This window comes from Rhinatrema bivittatum, chromosome 5, assembly GCF_901001135.1.
Source record: "Rhinatrema bivittatum chromosome 5, aRhiBiv1.1, whole genome shotgun sequence".
NCBI lineage: Eukaryota > Metazoa > Chordata > Amphibia > Gymnophiona > Rhinatrematidae > Rhinatrema > Rhinatrema bivittatum.
Window position 1 is genome coordinate 214,016,630 of NC_042619.1, and position 21,547 is coordinate 214,038,176.

The 21,547-nt window shown below is 44.2% G+C and overlaps 1 protein-coding gene across 8 annotated transcripts in view; it reads left to right on the forward strand.

Moving 5' to 3' along the window:
• CASK (calcium/calmodulin dependent serine protein kinase) overlaps positions 1 to 21,547 on the forward strand; it is a 1,033,919-nt gene that overhangs the window by 653,525 nt on the left and 358,847 nt on the right. For all 8 annotated transcript variants that reach the window (XM_029603127.1, XM_029603128.1, XM_029603131.1 and 5 more), the window contains 2 exons: positions 13,356 to 13,439; positions 15,063 to 15,162. In XM_029603127.1, the coding sequence (XP_029458987.1) occupies positions 13,356 to 13,439; positions 15,063 to 15,162 (184 nt within the window). The remainder of the gene's footprint in view (positions 1 to 13,355; positions 13,440 to 15,062; positions 15,163 to 21,547) is intronic.

The window sequence follows — 21,547 nt, forward strand, 5'->3', positions numbered from 1 at the left end:
AAAATCATGAGAGGTCTAGAACGGGTAGATGTGAATCTGTTATTTACTCTTTCGGATAGTAGAAAGACTAGGGGGCACTCCATGAAGTTAGCATGGGGCACATTTAAAACTAATCGGAGAAAGTTCTTTTTTACTCAACGCACAATTAAACTCTGGAATTTGTTGCCAGCGAATGTGGTTAGTGCAGTTAGTATAGCTGTGTTTAAAAAAGGATTGGATAAGTTCTTGGAGGAGAAGTCCATTACCTGCTATTAAGTTCACTTAGAGAATAGCCACTGCCATTAGCAATGGTTACATGGAATGGACTTAGTTTTTGGGTACTTGCCAGGTTCTTATGGCCTGGATTGGCCACTGTTGGAAACAGGATGCTGGGCTTGATGGACCCTTGGTCTGACCCAGTATGGCATTTTCTTATGTTCTTATGTTCTTAAATTTGAAACTGTCTTCTGATTATTTTCTGCTTTGAGGCTATATCTCATCTTTCTCTGAGGACAAGAAGGATGGCAGCCCTCACACATGGGTGACATCATCTGATGGAGTCAGACTTGGAAAAATTATATCAAAGTTTGACACTGCCTCACTGAGCATACTCAATCATGCCATAATATCATGCATCCACATGGGGCCCCTTAAGTGTCTCTTTTTTTCGGTAGAGCCCCCTTCGGTTGCAGTGTGTTGCCTCATTCTCCTTTTCTGGCTTTTTGTTTGTTTTGTTTTTTTCTGCCCAGCCACATGATCATTCGTCATGGGGTCCCACGGTCTTATTCCTTGTAGTTTTCTCTAGGTAAGGTTTTTTTGACTGTTTTCTAAGTTTCCTTTTGTGGTTGTTCCCCTCTGGTACAACTTTCATAAAGTTTGGTTTTGTGTCCCTTTTACTTCAGTCTAGAATATCTAGCAGGTTCCAGCAATGCTCCTGATGCAAAAGGATCATGTCTATCATAGGCCCCCACGGGTGCCGCAAGTGTACAGCCATGAGCTCATGGATAAACTCTTTGGGCACCAGAAGACAGAATCGTTGGAGGCATCAACATCAGTGGACCTCAAAGCTGCACAGATGGAAGAAGCATCATCAACATTGAGGGACTGTCTGTTTCCTCGAAGCCATTGGCTAATAGGAAACCCGGAGACAGGCCATCATCTGATTCTTCCCATTCAAAGAAGACCTTCAGTTCCACATCTTCGATTCCAGCATTGAGGAGATCTCATGCCAACCATTAAGGGAAGCCGAAGAAGCATCTGTATCAATCTCTATTAATGCACAATGCTGGAAGCAAGGACAGTCTGGTGCATGCCATGAATCCCCATATGCAGTCCCGTGGCAAGGAGAGGTCATCCTCTGAACATATTGGGGCCTTGTAACAGTCTTCACTGGTTCTACTGTCCACCACCGATCCAACTCTCTGTTCCAAAGAGGATGTGGTCACGCCTTCTCCTTCCCAGTCAGTTGGCATCGGTGATTTTCGAGAAGTTAAATGAAAAGATCCAACAGGCCTTTATTTTAAAACCTTTTTTTTAACTTGTGCCTTTCCAAGGTTCGAGACGGGGAACATTTCATCCTACCTAATAAACGAAGGATGACCGACGTGCCGCAAATGCGCAGTAGAGACCAGCTCTACCGCGCATGTGCGGGCGAGCACGTCGGTCTGAGCCAGAAAAAAAGAAAAAAAATGGCGGCGTCGAGTGGCAGCGGCGGCGTTGAGTGGCAGCAGTGGCGGCGGTGTCCGGTGGTAGCGGCGGCGGCAGCGGCGTCGGGTGGCAGCGGCAGCGGCGGCAGAGAGGGAGGGACTGACAGAGAGAGGGAGGGACTGAGTGAGAGGGGAGGAGAGAGAGGGAGTGGGACTGAGTGTGAGAGGGAGGGAGTGGGACTGAGTGAGAGGGAGGGAGGGGGACTGAGTGAGAGGGAGGGAGGGGGAGAGAGGGAGGGATAGAGGGAGGGAGAGAGGGAGGCAGTGGGACTGAGAGGGAGGGAGTGGGACTGAGAGGGAGGGAGTGGGACTGAGAGAGAGGGAGTGGGACTGGGGGAGAGGGAGTGGGAGGGAGGGACTGAGTGAGAGGAGAGGGAGGAGTGGGTGAGAGGGAGGGAGGTAGGGGGTGGTGAAGAGTGAGGGGAGAGAGAATAAGGGGGAGGTGAGAGACAGAGGGATGTAGCCCGTTTTAACGGGCTTAACGGCTTGTACATACATAAAATGCATAAAACAGTAATTGTAATACAGACTCAACATAAAATATACAAAAACAAAGCCATTCCATAAGTTTTAAATATGGAAAATCTGAATAACAGCTGATAAACTCACACAAGCACTCATCATGATCCAAGCTTTTTTGTCAGGTTAAATGCATTACAAAACAAATTTGTTTTTAATGCCTTTGTACATGTTTGTATCTGTCAATTTTCAATTGGTAGCAGGTAGTGAGTTCCATATCTTTAGTCACCAGCCACCTTTCTGAGACCTCATGAGCTCATAGGAAAGCTGTGTTTCATATTTTGGATGTGAAAAAGTTCCTGAGTTTCATTGCTTAATTATAACTAGGATATGGAAAGAAGCATTCCAACTGCTAATACTGTGTGGTTATTTTTAGAGTAGAAACTTCAGAATGGATTGTTAATTTTTCATCCCCAGAATGCTTGAGAACTCCCAATAAGGAACTAAGCTGCTTTGGTTGTTTTAGCACAGGGGTGTTGGAGTGTCACAAACAAGCCTGATTTTCAGGATATCCACTGCCTCCATTGTATATAAATATATTGCATGTATATTCATTTTATGTCCTGAAATCCAGGCCTATTGGTAGCATTCCAGGACTAGAATTAATGGAGACCCTGCTGAAGGAAAAGTTAGTGAACTATCTACAGTCCAAAGAGTTACAGGATCCAGAGCAACATGGATCTTGTCAATTTTAGATTGGTTGACTAGAGAATTAAATCAAGGACAAGCATTTGGATTTCAGCAAAGCTTTTAACACAATCCCACATAGGCTTATGAATATAATGAGCAGCCCAGGAGAGGCTCCCAAGGTGGTAGAATAGATTAAAAATTGATTGATCGACAACACGGAATGGTAAATGGAACTTGTGCTGATAAAAGAAGTGTGATAAGTGGAGTACCTCAGAGATCAGTTCTGGGGCCATTCCTGTTCGATATTTTTGAGTGATATTGTGGAGGAGCTGAAAAGAAAGGTTTGTCTTTTTGCAGGTGAGACCAAGATTAACAACAGAGTAGATACACCAAAGGAAGAAAGAAGATGAGAAGTGATATAAGAAAACTTGAGGCATGATCAAAGGTCTGACAGCAAGGATTCAATCCAGCAGTACAAAAGCTGCAGTGTGCCTCGGTACAAAACCAAGGAAGAGAATAGAGGCCAAGAAATCAGTCAAAATAATGGAACAATAGCAATGATACACCGACAAATCAACATAAATATAAAATTATTATAATCATAGACACGAATTGGAGCATTCTTGTAGCAAGGATCTGGGCAGGCTGGCGTTTTGAGAGGCAATTAATTCTTCATTCTATTTAAGTGGGACTCTTCCAGTTTATAAGATTTAAAACTATTTTTCAGCTGATAGATGGAAAAAAAAAGCATATCACTGGGGATAGTATATAGTCACCACAAAAAATAAGGCAATTGATTCTTCTTGTGTGCAGATTCAGACCTATATAAGATCTCTCCATTGGCATGTATGTGTGCACCATAGAACTTATTTCATTGTACCCCGATGCGGAATGGCCTGTTGAAACATGGTCAGATCGGGTCTATGATTATAATATTTATGTGAATTCTGTGTATGTATGCTTGGACATTATTAAGTAAGGGATATCCCTGTTTTATATTGATTGCCTTGATTCATTTATACTTTTATGTATTTCTCTTTGACATATATTCATTTTAATTAATCATTTTTCATATATTTATACATTTTAATTTGATTTATTCTCTATTCTTGTTTCTATATTTATGTTGGTCTAATTTGTCGGTGTACCACTGCTATTCCCTATTTTGACTGTGGTTCCTTGGTCCTCTATTCTCTTCTTTAGCTAAGATTCAGTGCCAAGAAGTATAGAAAAATGCATTTGGGATTTAGTAATCCAAAGGATCTGTATGTGTTCGCAGGGTGAGGGACTGATGTGCACCGAGTGGGAGATAGATCTCAGGGTGACAGTGTCTGATGATCTGAAGGTAATGAAGCAATGTGACAAGGCAGTAACTCAGGCTGTATTGAGCAGGGACTAATTTTGTGTGTTTGTATAGCACTGCGATTGTCGGGTAGCACTATAGAAATGTTTAGCAGCAGCATGAGGAATGCTGGGCTGCATAGAAAGGTATAACCAGCAGGAAATAGGAGGCGATGATGCCCCTGTGCAGATCATTGGTAAGGCCTTGTCTGGAGTACTCTGTTTAGGTCTGGACACCGTATCTCAAAAAGGGTAGAGAGAGCATAGAGGTGGTCCAGAGAAAGGCAACCAAAATTTTGTGAGGTCTGCACCAAAGACAGATGAGATGAGACTGAAGGACCTAAATATGTATATCCTAGAAGGAGAGGAGACAGGGGAATATGATGCAAATTTTTAAATATCTAAAAGGTATTAATGTACAAGAATCAAAAGTTTTCAGTGGAAAAGAAGTTGTAAAACTAGGGAACAAGATATGAAACTCCAAGGGGTTAGACCCAGGGCCAGCATCAGAAAATATTTTTTTCACAGAAAGGGTGATGGATGTATGGAATACCTCCCTAAAAGTAGAGACATCAAGAACTGTAACAGAATGCAAAAGGGCTATGGATGGCTGTGTGTGGAGAGGGCACAGATGGAGGATATAGAGCTACCATTATTATTGATGCTACCTTCAACGTCTTTAGCCGTCAGAAGGATCTTGCGTAGCAATCCTATCATAACTCACATGGTTCAGGTGTGGAGGAGGGTGGGAAAACACATGGGTGGGGTACAGGAGGAAATATCTCCTATTATGCCTTTGTCCAAGAACCCATATTTGTCTTACTGCTCTTTTTACCCAGACATGGCTAACTGGCAGGCTTCGGGCCTGAGATATATATGGCAACTCTGGAGCCGGAGGCAGGTTGGTAATTTGGAGACCTAATTATCAAATTGAGAAGACTCATGCATTTACTTGGTTATGACTTCTTTGCACAAACAGAAAGAGGAAAGATGGGCCCCAAGAAATCAGAGTTTGGTAGAGTATCTTGTAAGTGTCTCTGACATTAGAGGGAGAGTGATATCATAACTATATAAGGGTATTATGGACACTGATGAGATTCCAGGGAAAATGTCCTCCATAATAAGCAAATTGAATACAAATTTTCAGCTTTCACTTGATACAGATTGGTATGTGATATGGTTGGCAGTCCACTGTGTCGATGTTGGGTTGACCTTATGGTTAAATTGTCACCTGACCTAATGGTTAAATTGTCACCTGACCACCTTTACAACCTTCTCTTGCTCAGCCTCCCTGTTATGTTGGCAAGATTGTGGGCTAGATGGTACATATTTACACATTTGGTGGACGTGCCCCTACGTAATGGCCTTCTGGGGAGATGTGGAGCATGAGGTTTGGTTGATTAATAAAACACACATTTTATTAATGCTAGACCTGGAGCTATTTGCCTGTTGGCAATATGTAGAGGTAAATGTGAATGGTCTGAACAGAGCATTGATTAACCATTGTATCCATGCAGTACGGAAAACTATTGCATTAGTGTGGAAGGGGATACCTAACATATATCAATGGCAGGCACAATTGACTGAAATTGCTTTGATAGAAAAGATCACATATTCGATACAAAGAAACTTGGATAAGTATAACAAAATTTGGAAAAAAAAATACTGGGAATATTTGAAGCAATAAGTGTTAGGATTTGGGGGTGGGGAAGGGCATATGGGGAGCAATCAATATGAATAGGATGGTTTACAGTATTCCATGACTTGTATTGCCCATATTGTTCAGGCAGGTAAATTATTGGCTGTTCAGCTGACATATGTACTGATTTTCATGGTGTGTATTGTCTGTTAAATAAAGAGTATTAAAAAATACAAAAGGAATTCAAAAGGGCATTGGATAAGTACATAAGATCTCTAAGGGCTAGAGAATGGAAATGAAGAAATGGAGTAACCTATGGTAACTTTTGGTGTAAGTTTTCTGTATGGAGGTAACCTACACAAAGCAGTAATTACACCCCTAAACAGAAGGCATGGGGTAACCTTCACAGAGTGGCAGTTACAACCCTAGACACCTTGTTCAGCAGACTGAATGCACCATTTTGTTCTTTATCTGCCATCATTTACTATATTATGTAGTTCTGGTTGCTCCATCTAAAAAATAAAAAAAAAGATGAGCAACTGAGGGATACTGAGAAGAGCAACAAAAATGATAAAAGGGATGGAATGGCTTACTTATGAAGAAAGGCTAAACAGATTAGGGCTCAAGCTTGGAGAAGAGAGAAGTGGGATATGATAGAGATTTATAAAATCATGAGTGTGATGGAACAGATAAATAGGAAATGGTTATTTCCCCTTTAAGATAGTACAAAGACTAGCTGACACTCCATTAAACTGCTTGGCAGCAGATTAAAACAAATCAGAGAGTGTTTTTTTTCCACACAATGTACAGTTAAGCTATGGAATTTATTGCCAAAGAATGTGGTCAAGACATCTAGCATAGCTGAGTTCAAAAGAGATTTGGAAAAGTTCCTGGAAGAAACGTCCATAGACAGTTATTAGCTGGGTAAAGCTGAGAAAAGCTACCACTTATCCCTGGGAATGAGGAACAAGAAACTGATCTACTCTGTGGGATGTACGGAGTATTTCCTAGACATCTGGATTGGCTGCTGCATAACGTGTCTTATGTTCATGTGTATGTTTGGTCACCTGTTTGTGTTTGAGTGATCTTATCAAAGTTCCGAAACCTTTAAGTAACCAAAGGAGAGAAAGCATTCAAAAGAGACCTAAATTATAGCTAGTTACCACGCAGTTACATCTCTGATATACAAAGTTTTATATTTCATCAATTCTGCCCAGCTGTCTTCCTCTCTGGTGATCTTTGTCATTTTGGGTAGATGAACATATAAATTCCCATACTTAAACCAACACCAGCTCTCATTCCACATCTTGCACCACACCTGTTCTACCACTGTTCTCGATATCTGTCCAAAACATTTTTAGATTCCATTATAGTTCTGGCCTCTGCTAGTGTAGGCTATTCTAGGTTTTATCTTTCTCTTTCAGTCTTTCAAGAGACATACTTAATTCAACACCCAAACTCCCTCCCATCTTGTACCACAAAGGTTTGTAATAATTCGCACAGTCACCAAACTTGTTGAGGCTGTTGTCTAAAACATCTGGCCATATCATGCTGCTTATTGATAGGGTAGAAACCATGGCCACTTTATACACAGAAACATAGAACATGATGACAAAGACCATACAGCCCATACAGTCTGCTGTTCAGCTTTATAATTCTTTCCTTTGAGATTCTCTGTGCTTATCCCTGTTTTCTTGAATTCTTATACTGTCTTTGTCTCCACCACTTCCATAGGGAGGCCATTCTGTATATCCACTATCCTTTCTGTAAAGACATATTTACTTAAATTAATTGTGAATCTATTCACTTTCACCCTCCGCATATGACCCCCCTCATTCTAGAACTTTCTGTTGAGAGACCTGTTTTCTTAGCCTTTCTTTCTTGGAGCTAATTAAATGTCTTTCTCATATCTCTTTTCCTCCAGGGTATACATGTTTAGATCTTTCTGTCCCCATATGCTCTATGATGAAGGCCATTAACCATATTAATAGCTGCCTTCTGAACTGACATGATATCCTTTTTAAGATGCAGTCTCCAGGATTGTACACAATACTCCAAATGAGGTGTCACGAAAAGTATTCAGAAGCATTATCGCCTCCATTTTTTCTATTAGCTCTTCCTCTCTCGAAGCACCCAAGCATTCTTCTGGCTTTTGCCATCACATTATCTGCCTGGCCAACTTATGATCACCCCCAGATCCCACTTTTGTTTTGTACATAGACATTCATCCAGTAAAGCAATGGTAGGCAACTCGAATCCCGGAGTGCCACAAACAGGCCTGGTTTTCAGGATATCCATGATGAATATGCATGAGATATATTTGCATACAGTGGAGGATATCCTAAAAAAACAGATCTTTGTGGCACTCAGACTCAAATTGCCTACTCCTGCCCTATACTGTACTGCTCCCTTGGCCTTTTGCAACCCAAATGAATGACCCTGCATTTTATAATACTAAATCTTACCTGCCAGACTCTAGACCATTCTTCAAGCTTCATTAGATCTCTTCTCGCAGGAGAAGAATTTGTTGCAGATTTTGGTATCATCTGCAAAAAGAACAAACATGCCAATGGTCCATCCTCCATATCGCTTACATAAATGTGAACAGAACCAGACTGAGGACCAAGTCCTGTGGCATGCCAGTGGTAACCCTCCTTTCCTCAGAGTGACCTCCATTTACCACTCCCTTTTGTTGCCTCCCACTGTTGCGACCATTGCTGCCCGACGTCTCCACCCCACCCACCTTACCTCTGTGGCGAATCCCTCTTTGCTTGTTGGATGTTTGGCTGCCGCAGCGTCATCTTGCCGCCCTCCTCCAGCGTCCCCGGACCGGCAAGACGCTGCACTCCGCCATGTTTCCCAGAAGCTTAAGGGCGCGAGCACGGCGCGGCCCCGACTCAAGTACCAGCAGTGGCACGAACCTCAGGGGCGTACCCCTGAGATCACGTCATCCGCACCGGTTATTTAAGGTCTCTGAATTTGCTAACTAATCAAGTTAGCAAGGAAAGGTTTCTTACGCTCCTAGCTACTCTGCCTCCTCAGACTTACCAGCGGTACCCGCACCTCGGGGGCCTCGTTTCTCTTTGGCCTTTCAGGTCACAGTCTGGAACCGGTACTCTCTTCTCGAGGGCCCGCATTCTCGGACCTGCTTCTGAATACCACTTCTGCCAGGAAGTCATCACTGCCTACAACACCAGTGAGTTACCATCCTTCTCTCAGAGCTTTCCCTGGAACCAGGTACTCGTTCCTCGAGGGCCTAATCCATTCCAACTCCTGGGCTGCTTCAAGAGACTGTTGTGTGAGTGTTACCATCAAAGTTCTATTCCTGAACTCTGCATACCCTGCCTACTCACTATATTTAGTTTCTCTACAGTTCTGCCATCCTGGGATCGCTGTTCCAGTATCTGAGGGACTACAGCCCAGCTGGGCGCTTCCAGCTCACTACTGCCACCTCTGGTGGTTCAATATTCTGTTTAATAAAAGAACTAGTGTGTGTCTGTCTCCAAACTCTGAGCCTGACCGGTGGTCCCTCTCAGGATCTTCCCCCGGGGGCGTAGTCATCTTCCACCGGCCCAAGGATCCACCCACAACTATCCCAAACAATAACACCCACCCACTCAGTTTCTAACCCAAGTCAATCACTTTAAGGCCCGTATCTAGGGCGCTCAGTTTGCATATGAGTTACCTATGCAGAACAGAAATCCAAGTACATTACATCTAGTGCTTTTCCACTATCTAACTCTCTGGTTATCCAGTCAAAGTAGTTGATCAGATTTGTCTGACAAGACCTGCTTCTCGTAAAACTATGCTGCCTTGGTTCCTATAATCCATTGGATTCCAGAAACTGCACTTATTCATTGTTTTAGCAGAGATTCCATTAATTTACTCATTACCAAGGTCAGACTAACTGGCCTGAGGTTTTCAGGTGACTCCACTTTTGTGAAGAGGAGCCACATCTGCCTGTTGCCAATCCTTTATAACCATTCTTGACTCTAAAGAAGTGTTGGAAAAGTCAGATAACGGAGCGACCAGAACTTCCCTAACTTCTTTTATAACTTCGGAATATATCCCGTCTGGCCTCATTGCTTTATCTACTATAGTTTTGCTTAACTCCTTGTGAATACATTCTTAAAATTGTTTGAGGGCTACCTCACGTTCATGCCTATTTGTGACAGTTTTCTATGGTCCCGCTTCAAGCTCTTCCTCAGAATGTATTTCTGGTCGCCCCATCTCAAAAAAGGCACAGTGGACATAGAAAAAGTATATAGAAGGGTGACAAAAATGGTAAAGGGGATGGCAAAGCTCCTTTATGGAGAAAAGATGAACAGATTAGGGCTCTTTAGTTTGAAGAAGACGACTAAGAGGGGACATGAGTGGAATGGAATGGGTATGTATTTCTGATCAACTACTTTGACTGGATGGACTGGATATCCTCTCCTGCCACTATGTCGGCAGGAGAGGAGGAAGAGCCATCCCTGGCGGATGGGGAAGTGGGGCTGGCTGGGGAGTCAGGGCGCCGGTGGGAGCTGTTAATAAACATGTGGATAAAGGTGAACCGGTAGATGTAGTGTATTTGGATTTTCAGAAGGCGTTTGACAAAGTCCCTCATGAGCGGCTTCTAAGAAAACTAAAAAATCATGGGATAGAAGGCGATATCCTTTCGTGGATTACAAACTGGATAAAAGGCAGGAAACAGAGTAGGATTAAATGGTCAATTTTCTCACTGGAAAAGGGTAAACAGTGGCGTGCCTCAGGGATCTGTACTTGGACCGGTGCTTTTCAATATATATATAAATGATCTGGAAAGGAATACGATGAGTGAGGTTATCAAATTTGCGGATGATACAAAATTATTCAGAGTAGTTAAATCACAAGCGGCTTGTGACACATTACAGGATGACCTTGCAAGACTGGAAGATTGAACATCCAAATGGCAGATGAAATTTAATGTGGACAAGTGCAAGGTGTTGCATATAGGGAAAAATAACCCTTGCTGTAGTTACGATGTTAGGTTCCATATTAGGAGCTACCACCCAGGAAAAAGATCTAGGCATCATAGTGGATAATACTTTAAAATCGTCGGCTCAGTGTGCTGCAGCAGTCAAAAAAGCAAACAGAATGTTAGGAATTATTAGGAAGGGAAGGTTAATAAAACGGAAAATGTCATAATGCCTCTATCAGATGAGACAGCACCTAGAATACTGTGTACAATTCTGGTCGCCGCATCTCAAAAAAGATAAAGTTGCGATGGAGAAGGAACAGAGAAGGGCAACCAAAATGATAAAGGGGATGGAACAGCTCCCCTATGAGGAAAGGCTGAAGAGGTTAGGGCTGTTCAGCTTGGAGAAGAGACAGCTGAGGGGGGATATGATGGAGGTCTTTAAGATCATAAGAAGTCTTGAACGAGTAGATGTGAATCGGTTATTTACACTTTCGAATAATAGAAGGACTAGGGGGCATTCCATGAAGTTAGCAAGTAGCACATTTAAGACTAATCGGAGAAAATTCTTTTTCACTCAACGCACAATAAAGCTCTGGAATTTGTTGCCAGAGGATGTGGTTAGTGCAGTTAGTGTAACTGGGTTCAAAAAAGGTTTGGATACGTTCTTGGAGAAGTCCATTAACGGCTAGTAATCAAATTTACTTAGGGAATAGCCACTGCTATTAATTGCATCAGTGACATGGGATCTTCTTAGTGTTGGGGTAATTGCCAGGTTCTTGTGGCCTGGTTTGGCCTCTGTTGGAAACAGGATGCTGGGCTTGATGGACCCTTGGTCTGACCCAACATGGCAATTTCTTATGTTCTTATGAAAGGACTTAAAGCAAATAAATTTAAACTAGGTTACAACACACAATATTGGTTGAAGATCTATAGCATATATTTAAAGACAAATTCATAGTTAGGCTCTTTTGTTGTAAATAAGGAATAGTTATTTACCCTTTCAGACAACACTAGGACTAGTGGATACTCCTTGGAACCAGCAACCACCAGATTTAAAACAAATTGTAGGAGACATTTTTCTCTCAGTGCACAAGCAAGTTATGGAATCTGTTGTCAGAGGATATGGTTAAGGTAACTAATGCAACAGAGTTCAAAAGAGGGCTTGACAAGTTCTGAAGGAAAAGTCTAGGTAGACTTGGGAAAGCTAGCACTTATCCCTGAGCATGAAATAAGTCAACTAATTAGGATCTGCTGGATGCTTATGACCCAAACTGGCCACTGTCTGAGATAGGATGTTGATGGACTTTTGTCTGACCCAGCATGGCCCTTATGTTCTTAACACTGAGCAGAAATATTTCTAAAGCAATTTTGCATTCTTTCTGTCAGCCCTTACATATTCCCCCGCTTCATCTTTAAAGCATTTCAATCCCAGTTTTGCATTTATTCTGGTCACTATTATATCGTCAAAAAAAGTGTCCCTTCTTTTACTGTGTTATGATTGTTTTCTTCCATTTGCTCCTTTGCTGTCTTGATGACTTTCCCCGCTTCTCTTAGCTTCTCTAGATTTTGTTGCCTTTCTTCTTCTTTCTGCAATCTTATAGTTTATTATTTTTCCCTTATCTTTTCAGCCACGTCTCTAGAAAACCACAGTGGCTTCTTTCCTTATATCTTTATTTACTTCCTAAGAAAAAGGTTTGTTGCCCTTACAATATATATTTTTTCTTTTGCCCACTGCGCTTCTACTTCCCCTAACTTATCCCTTCCAATTAATACCTTCTTGAGGTACTCCCCCTGTCTAGTTTTTCTGAAGTCCAGGACCCTCGCCTTTGAATGAAAGAACACTTCCTGTGCTCTAAAACTAAACCATATCATCGTGATCGCTGGAACCCAGGGAATCCTTACCTATGACATCAGAAACACTCTCCCCAACTAGTCACCGGATCCAGTATCGCTCCCTCACATGTTGACTCTATTTATTACCACTTGCTGGAAAAGGTCTTCCTGCAGACACTCCAGAATCTGCAGGATCTGCTTCTAGATGACACCACAGCTGGGATGTCCCGCTTAGCATCTGGCAGATTGAAATCACCTAGCAATAGAACCTCTGCTTTCATAGCAATTTTGGAAATCTTTCTTCTGCCTGCAAAGGAGGTCTGTATATCGCACTAATATAAATGGATGTTCCAATCCCTCTTGCCAGATTAATTTACAATGCTGTCTCCTTACCTCATAAACTGGCAGTTCTGTTATTTTTTATCTATAGTGCCCTTTCTTCCTAGCCTCTCCTTCCTGAATAGATTTTAGCCTGGTATACTGTAACTGTATCCCAATGTAGCACCAGCTCAATTCGTGGCACATTTGTGATGAACCCAAACAGTGCTGGATATTTGGTGTTACAGCTAAATAACAGTGGATAGACCTTACAGATTTTTTTCCCATTCCTCTATCAAGACCAGGCACAGTATTTCAGTTGTGTATCAATTTAACCAGCCCCAAGTAGTCTAGGGGGTAATATTCTGCTATCATGATTTATTGCACAAAAATCTGAATGTTATAATGAGACATCTGTGTTTTTTCTGTTACTGCTGTTCCTTTGTAGGAAAGAGACCGCTATGCATACAAGATTCACCTTCCAGAAACAGTAGAACAACTGAGGAAATTCAACGCAAGAAGGAAACTAAAGGTAACACCAGTACACTAGGGTTCCATAAAATGGTACCATCTTTTTTTGTTATGTAGAAAAGTAGTTCTAATGAATTATAAATTCATCAAATTACCAGATTTTTGTAGTCCTCCATTGGACCTGATAACATTAGTTAAGCTTCTATATCTTATTAAATTAAGTCAAGCATGTCTAGTCTATAAAACAATATGTCATTTTAAAAGGCACATTATTGAAGCTAACAGTGCAGCCTGGTGATTAGATCACTGATCTGAGAACCTGGAGACCTTTCCCTCACCAATACATTTTAACACCTTGGATTAAATCTTGCACCTCTGTATATCAACTAATCTACTTCTTAACTCTATTCATATCTCTTCTGATCTTATTCTAAAGTCTCCTTTCTTTTCTATGAAAATATTTTTTTTTAATTTTAATTTTGCATGGAATTTATTCTTTACTATTGGTCATGGCTTCTGTTTTTAAATATGAACTTGCCTGAGTTCACTTTTCAGCTATGTTTACTTTGGTAGCAGTGACTCAAGGTGCTGTGTACTCTGACATCTCTCATAAGTAATGCATGACATATGAGCAGCTTGTTTTACAGTAGGTCCTGTATGAAAGGAAAATTGCTAAATTGTTTTAAAAGTGCCCTCTAGAGTTAAGTCACAGTTCTAAAGCCCACATTAGAGCCAAATAGAATAAAGAAATGGAAGAGATATTGCAATGCAAAACAAAGTAGAAAAGAAACTATGCAGAGGAGATGTGAAAATGAAAGTGATCGGACAAACTGTCTGGCTTGATTATTCTCCCATAGAAATAATGGACAGGTGACTGGAGAATGGTTTAATAGTTTTGCACTCTACTTCTTTGAAAATGTTGGTTAGATTCCTGAATTTTATTTGTCAGGATGCTGTGCTGGGGATGATGCTGGAATAATGGTCATAGTCTCTATGGTAAAGGAAGGGCAAGCAGCATAACAGCTGTGAGCAGTACTATTCAAGTAGCAAACCTGGCTGCTTAGCTGTCTGCCCTGCGAGTACTGTTCTGAACAGGACAGTACTCTGCCTGAGTGGAAAGGAAAAGGCATACAAGACAGGAGAGAAAAGGGAAAATGCAAAAGTTGTATTATGACCTCAGAGGATCCCCATCAAACATAATGTGAGATTGCATGACTCCCTACTTTCTGCAAATAGATTTAAGTAGATGTCCAGGGTGGATTATAGAACCTGGCCAGATAGAGAGGGAAAGCGTTTCCAGGCAATAGATAAATAGAGATAAAGTAAACCAATGGCTATCCTGCTGAAATACCTCAATCACATTTATTTGCATACAATTCGCATACAATTCGCATACAATTTTGTTAATTATGTTCATATAGTTTTGCTGTACAATCTTTTGTTAAATTAAGTTCATATTGTTTGATGTAATTTCCAAATGTTGGTTCACTATAAACCGAACCGATATGTACTTGTACATGATCTTCGGTATAGAAAAGTATTTAAATAAATAAATAAAATTTAGCAAAAAGAACTATGTGATATGTGAGCTAAACAAAAGGCTTATTTACTCTTAAGATATGCATTTGTTTTTAGAATCCTCAGCTGTGTAAGTTAGACTATAAGTGAGTATTCTTTCCTTCAGGGTGCCGTACTGGCAGCTGTCTCGAGCCACAAATTTAACTGCTTTTATGGGGACCCTCCTGAGGAGCTGCCTGACTTCTCAGAGGATCCTACCTCCTCAGGTAATTTGTTTTGTTTCAGAATGTACCTTAAATCCATTCCTTTTCAATTTTTCCTCACCTTTTCATGATAATAGTATGGTAATTAAAAGCTTTATAATTACAAAGAACTTGTTGGAGTTTGTGGTGGGGAAGAAAGTTGCAGTTGAACAGTCCTTTATTGAAGGGGTTAAGATTTCTAAATTTTCTTTGTTGATGAATCAAGTATTTCCTAGCGTGTAGCAGATGGACTCAAAACAAGTGGGGTATAGCGTGCTCGTGCTAGCAGTTGGAGACGGATCTGACGTCAGCCCGGGTACATATACCCCCACAGGAAGTGAAGCAATTCAGTAATTTCCGTCTCCAAAGCAGTTTGGAGCTCCTTCACACTCGCTGAGCGTTCTTCCAAATTCTAACTACTAAATTCACTAGAAAGTTATCTATTGACGACGAGCCCCGCACTCCTGCGGTGATACCAGTCAGTCCCTCCCCCGGTTGAGTTTCCCGAGGTGATTTTCGTGGTCCCTCGGAGGTAAGAGCCTCGGTCCGGTGGCCGACGCGCGGCAGGGACCTGCCCCCGAGCGAGAAGGGCTCGGGCACAGCCTAGAGGCAGCCTCGGTCCCGGCGTGGACTTGGCCCCCGAGCGAGTCGAGTTCAGGCGCGGCCTAGAGGCAGCGGGTGCACCTCCTCGAGCGCGGCGGTGAAGGTAACCCCCCTCTCCCCCCGGAGCCGGAGACCGCCCGGGGTGCAGCCGGGAAGCGCCGAAGACAAGGTAAGGCGTATATATATATTTACGTATTGGTCTCCGAGGATTCGAGGAGAAGCAGAGTGTGCCTCTGGGGCGGCCAGTTGAGTGGGCCGCCATTTCGTCTGCCTGCCCACCATTATCTTCTACCTAAAAGCGTCCCGCCTATTACTACGTACACGGCGATCGGCGCATAGACGCGATAGGCGCCCGTTTGTAGGCGCACTGTTATAGCCGCACATTGTTCGGCGCATGTTGCTAGGCGCCCGTTCATAGGCGCACATTGCTAACTCGGTCTCAGGGGATCGATGCACTGGTGCAACCATGGCCCCAGGGGATTCTGCTGTACGCTTTTCCACCATGGCCCCTGCTGGGTGCCATTATACACAGGATTCGGCGGCACAGAGGCCTAGTTCTTCTAGTGGCCCCGGACTGGCCAAGAAGACCCTGGTACGCAGACATGAGAAGATTGCTGGCAGGGACTCCACTACCCCTGCCGCTGCACAGGGACCTGCTGCGCCAAGGTCCCATACTCCACGAGGATCCGGCTCAATTCTCTCTTACGGTCTGGCCATTGAGAGGGCTAGACTGAAGACACGAAGGATATTCAGGGCCGGTAATAGATACCCTCCTCAGAGCACGCAAGTTCTCCACATCGCTAACTTATATAAGGATCTGGAGAGTATTTGAAGCTTGGTGCGAAGCTCATAGCACCAATCCTCATTCCGCTAACATTCCTATCATTTTAGACTTCCTGCAAGATGGTCTTCAGAAGGGTCTGTCCCTCAGTTCCATCATGGTCCAAGTGGCAGCACTTTCCTGCTATGGTCCATGGAGTGACTGCAATAGCATCGCCACACACCCAGACGTTTCACATTTCCTGAAAGGAGTCCAACACATTCGTCCGCCACTGAAGTGGCCCATACCTCTGTGGAACCTCAACCTAGTTTTGGACTTTCTAGCAGGACACGCCTTCCGTCTACTTCCTGTCCCTCCGTTTGTTAACCTTGAAGATGGTGTTCCTGCTGGCTGTTTGCTCCGCGCGCCGTGTCTCCGAGCTACAAGCACTGTCTTGCCGTGATCCGTTTCTCCGAATCACACCAGAAGCCATCCATCTTCGCACAGTTCCTTCCTTCCTTCTTACCCAAAGTAGTATTGCACTTCCACCTCAACCAAACCATCTCTTTACCTACCACAGACGGTTTGAAGAAGTCAGAAGAAGGCCGCGTTCTATGCCATCTTGACATAGGCAGGCTACTGCCCAGATAACTGGAAGTGTCCGAAGCAATACGAAAGATGGACCATCTGTTCGTTCTACACAGCGGGAAGAAGCAAGGGGAAGCGGCCTCAAGGGCAACTATCGCCCGCTGGGTCAAAGAAGTTATCCAGGCAGCCTACGTAGACGTGGGTAAACCTCCACCTCTACAGGTCAAGGCCCACTCTACCAGAGCGCAAGCAGCCTCTTGGGCAGAAACGAGGATGCTGTCGCCTGCTGAGATATGTAAAGCGGCAACGTAGTCCTCCCTCCATACCTTCTCCAGATTTTACCGTCTGGATGTCCAGGCCAGGGAGGACACAGCATTTGCGAGGGCAATCCTACACGGACCTCGGGCAGCCTCCCGCCCAGTCCAGGAGTAGCTTTTGAGTCCATCTGCTACACGCTAGGAAATGTAGAGATTACTTACCTGATAATCTCGTTTTCCTTAGTGTATGCAGATGGACTCAGCATCCCGCCCGGCTGCCAATATTCATGGGATTTCACAGGCTCAAGGTAAGCCATGTTTTATTACATAGGGCATCCACCCTGCTGGGTGTCGACGCCTTCCGGTTGAGAATCCTGGCGGTCTCCAGCTACTATCAACCGGTCAGGGTAATCCTGTTTAATTAATCGATCGGTCAGTACTCATATAGCTATGACAGCTTTGCAAGGAAGATTACTGAATTGCTTCACTTCCTGTGGGGGTATATGTACCCGTGCTGACGTCAGATCCGTCTCCAACTGCTAGCACGAGCACGCTATACCCCACTTGTTTTGAGTCCATCTGCATACACTAAGGAAAACGAGATTATCAGGTAAGTAATCTCTACATTCTCACAGGACAAGCAGGATGGTAGTCCTCACATACGGGTGACATCACAGGATGGAGCCCTTTACGAAAAACTTTTCTGACAAAGTTTCTACAAAGCTTTGACTGACACTGGCACACTGAGTGCACTGAGCATGCTCAGCCTGCAATTATCCCTGTGAGCCACAGGTGTCTCCCTCAATCTTCTTTTTTCCACTCTGCAGTAAGCATAGAGGTTAGGAGCTCTGAGAAATTCTAACACTTTTTCCTGACGGAAATACTTAAACTTTTACTTCACAAACACTTTTCTCTGCACGAGTCTCCCTCCGCGTACGTTTAATCGACGCTCGGTGAGTACTATGCCCTGTTTTTTCGGTCGGTTCCTGTCACCTTTCTGGCCTGCCAACTGACTGCGGCCTTTCCTCTCCCTATGTTTTCAGTTAGCCACACATAGCCTGCGAGTGTCCCTCTGACACACTGCCTGGTTATTAGCGCTAGTGGGACAGGGACTTCCACGGTTTCCGTTGCCGCCCGGGCCCCTGTCGATTCAGGTCCCTCGATTTCCTCTGTACCTTCGCTCAGTCGATGCCCCCATCGCTACCATCGGTACCCCCTTCAGACCGTCCTGGACTCTTAGATGCCATCAGTACCCCTCCCCCCGCGGTACTCTGATGCATTTGTCCCTGCATCGTTTCTATCAGTGCCATCCATGTTTTTTCATCCATGGCACTGATTTTTTTCCTTGGGTTTCATCGGTGCCATCATTGCCCGGTTGGATGCCATCGACGTACACCTTGTCTCATCTCTGCCATCCATGCCCGGGTCAATGCCACCATCGCCCGGGGCACGTCCCTCAATGCCAGGATCATTTCCATCGATGCCATCCTTTATTTTATGGATGCCATAGATGCCCAGGTCCTTTCCATCGATGTCCATGGCATGCTTGCCATGGACGCCATTGGTGTCCGAGTCGATCCAATCGATGCCTTCGACACCCAAGTCGTTTCCTTCGGTGTCTTCGATGTTCCTATCGATGCGGTCATCGACTCCATCGATGCCGGTATCTTTTTTCCAATACCAACAATGGTTTTTCGATTATTTGATGCCACATCATTCCCATAGATACCTACGCCGATGCCATCAGTGCTCCGTCACGGTCATCATTACTCTGACCAAGTCATCGACATTTTTTCCATATATATATTTTTGATGATACCCTCGAGGCCGCTTCGGCTGCCATCGACACCGTCAATACCGACATAGCACCGCCACATAATGCCCTCGCCTAAACACAGTGCTCCATGCTTTGGGTTCTTTTTAAAGCCCAGTATTAGCCTATGACACTACATAGTGCCAGGAGCAGTGCAGGCATGCTGACAATCCGTCTTCAGTCACCATCCAAGACAGTGAGGGCATCCATCTCGACACTGGGGAAAGACACTGTGACCGTCCGCTACCGACGCAATCCAGCATATCGATGCTATCCTTCTCGATGCTGGACAATGCTCGGGCCGAGCAACATCACCACTGCCATCGGCACTGTTCCGCACAGTTTTGGCAGTCCTTGGTGCTCCAGAAACACCGGAAAGTGTTCCGAAGAATTCTGCACTGGCGTCACGAGACATCGAGCCGCTGCGACGAGGGCCAGGTTCACGAGTGCGTTAATCGGCTCCCCTGTTCCCGAGGCGTGCCCCACTGACAACGGTGGGGAATTGTGGCCCGCCACAAAATACTACCGTGGTTGCGCCAGCCACGCTCATCCTGTCTCCTCTATACCTGTGCCACCATACCAGGCATCAGAGTTGAGACAGGCGTCTACTCCCTCTATGACTCCTGGAATCCACAGAGCCAGCAATCTTCACCGGCTCGTCCTTCGGCAATCCACGTTGGATGGTAAGTACCCGCTTCTGCGACATTCCCATTGAGATGTGTTCTCTAATTTGGGCCACATGGTTCGAAAAGTTCTAGGTCATGTACCTTCCAAGAACCGTATTAGTGTCACACATCGCTATGCCAGCTATGTCAGCCACAATACCAAGAGAACCCCTCTATCTTTTCTTTGGGATTGCATCAGGGCATCCTCCCTTCTTCAGCAACGAAGCTCTGTACTGATTAATGCTCTGGCTTCTGGTTCCTGCTTCAGAACCAAAGTTCCAGGTGCATTCCCTGATCTGCTAAATACGAGATCCAGCAAATACTGCCTAAAGTGCAAGTCCACCTCAAAGCCTGACGACAGGTCTCGATGTCTCCTTGTACAGCACACAGAAATGCGGGTAAGACTTTACCGCTCACACTCCCGTGGGAGGTTACATGATATCCATATTACATCAGCCCCTCCAATTGGACACCACCTGGTCTCCCAACTGTCTGGATATCAGAGCGGCCACCCCACCTTGTACCAAGGTTCCCGGTACACTCCCCCAGATGCTACAAAGCGCAGAGGGGGGAAGGGGGGTTTGGGAGTTTTAATTACACTATTCTTTCTTTCAACAGAAAGTAGTTACTCTCCGCCCATCCTGGACCTCAGAAATACCAACTTTCTTCAGAAGGCACAGGTAAAATGGTATCTCTCGTTACCATCCTTCCATATCGCAGTAAGTACATTACCTCTAATCTTTCTATGTGCTTCATGGTGAGTCAACAATATTATAATCCCAAGCTCTGCCGGTTGCACCAGCTTCGGCAACTGGGGTATTCATTGAATCATTATTGTTGAATGCTGCTTCTCTGCGGAGTGCAACACCATTCACGCTTTTCCTTGCATGGACAGCTGCATAACCACAGTTAGTCTACGCAAGGAGCTCTAACTTCTTCATGACTCACTATACATTTGCTAACTGGGATTACTGTCACTGCCATATATCCCTTATACAACACTTCTGGACACCACAGTCACAATGACCTTCCTGTCCAGCATATGCGCAGACATTCTAATAAATTCTTATATGTCCTGTGCGCATTTTTCCATAACCTCAGCCCCTCAATTCTTCATTGTCGGGCTATGGGGTTTTTTCACTATGCATTTTCCTCATAGATCCAAAACTGCTATGGGTTAGATTCAGTGAAATTCCATTATCAGTGGGTCTAAGCTGTTCAACCGCTTTCGTCCCTCATCTATATTGCAGATCTAGAACCAAAACTTAGTCTAATCCTGCTCATGCTCGCATTTCCTCAGGGTTGTAAGTTTGACCTAAAATCTTCTCAACCCAAGATGCGTCTGTTCCGCTCCAGGCGCAGTTTCACATAAACTTCCTGGAGCTTGTAGCCATGAGTTATACCCTTATGCCGTCCAATACTGCCTCTGCAACAAATCTTTGTGCATACAGACAGACAGCATAGGGACAATGTACTTTCCAACACACAAGCACGCACAACCTCTTAGCGGCTCTCTAAGGAAGCTGCGCAGCTCTACCCTTGGCCCTTGCTCACTCTATAATCCTCAGGCCACTTATCTAAGAGATTTACCGAACACACTAACAGACCTTCTCCATGTAGGTTCCATCCTCTCAAATGGTCTCGGACTACATGTGTGGCGAGAAAAATCTTCTAGCACTGAGGTCAACCGAACTTGCCCTCTGCGTCCGAATCGAACCATACG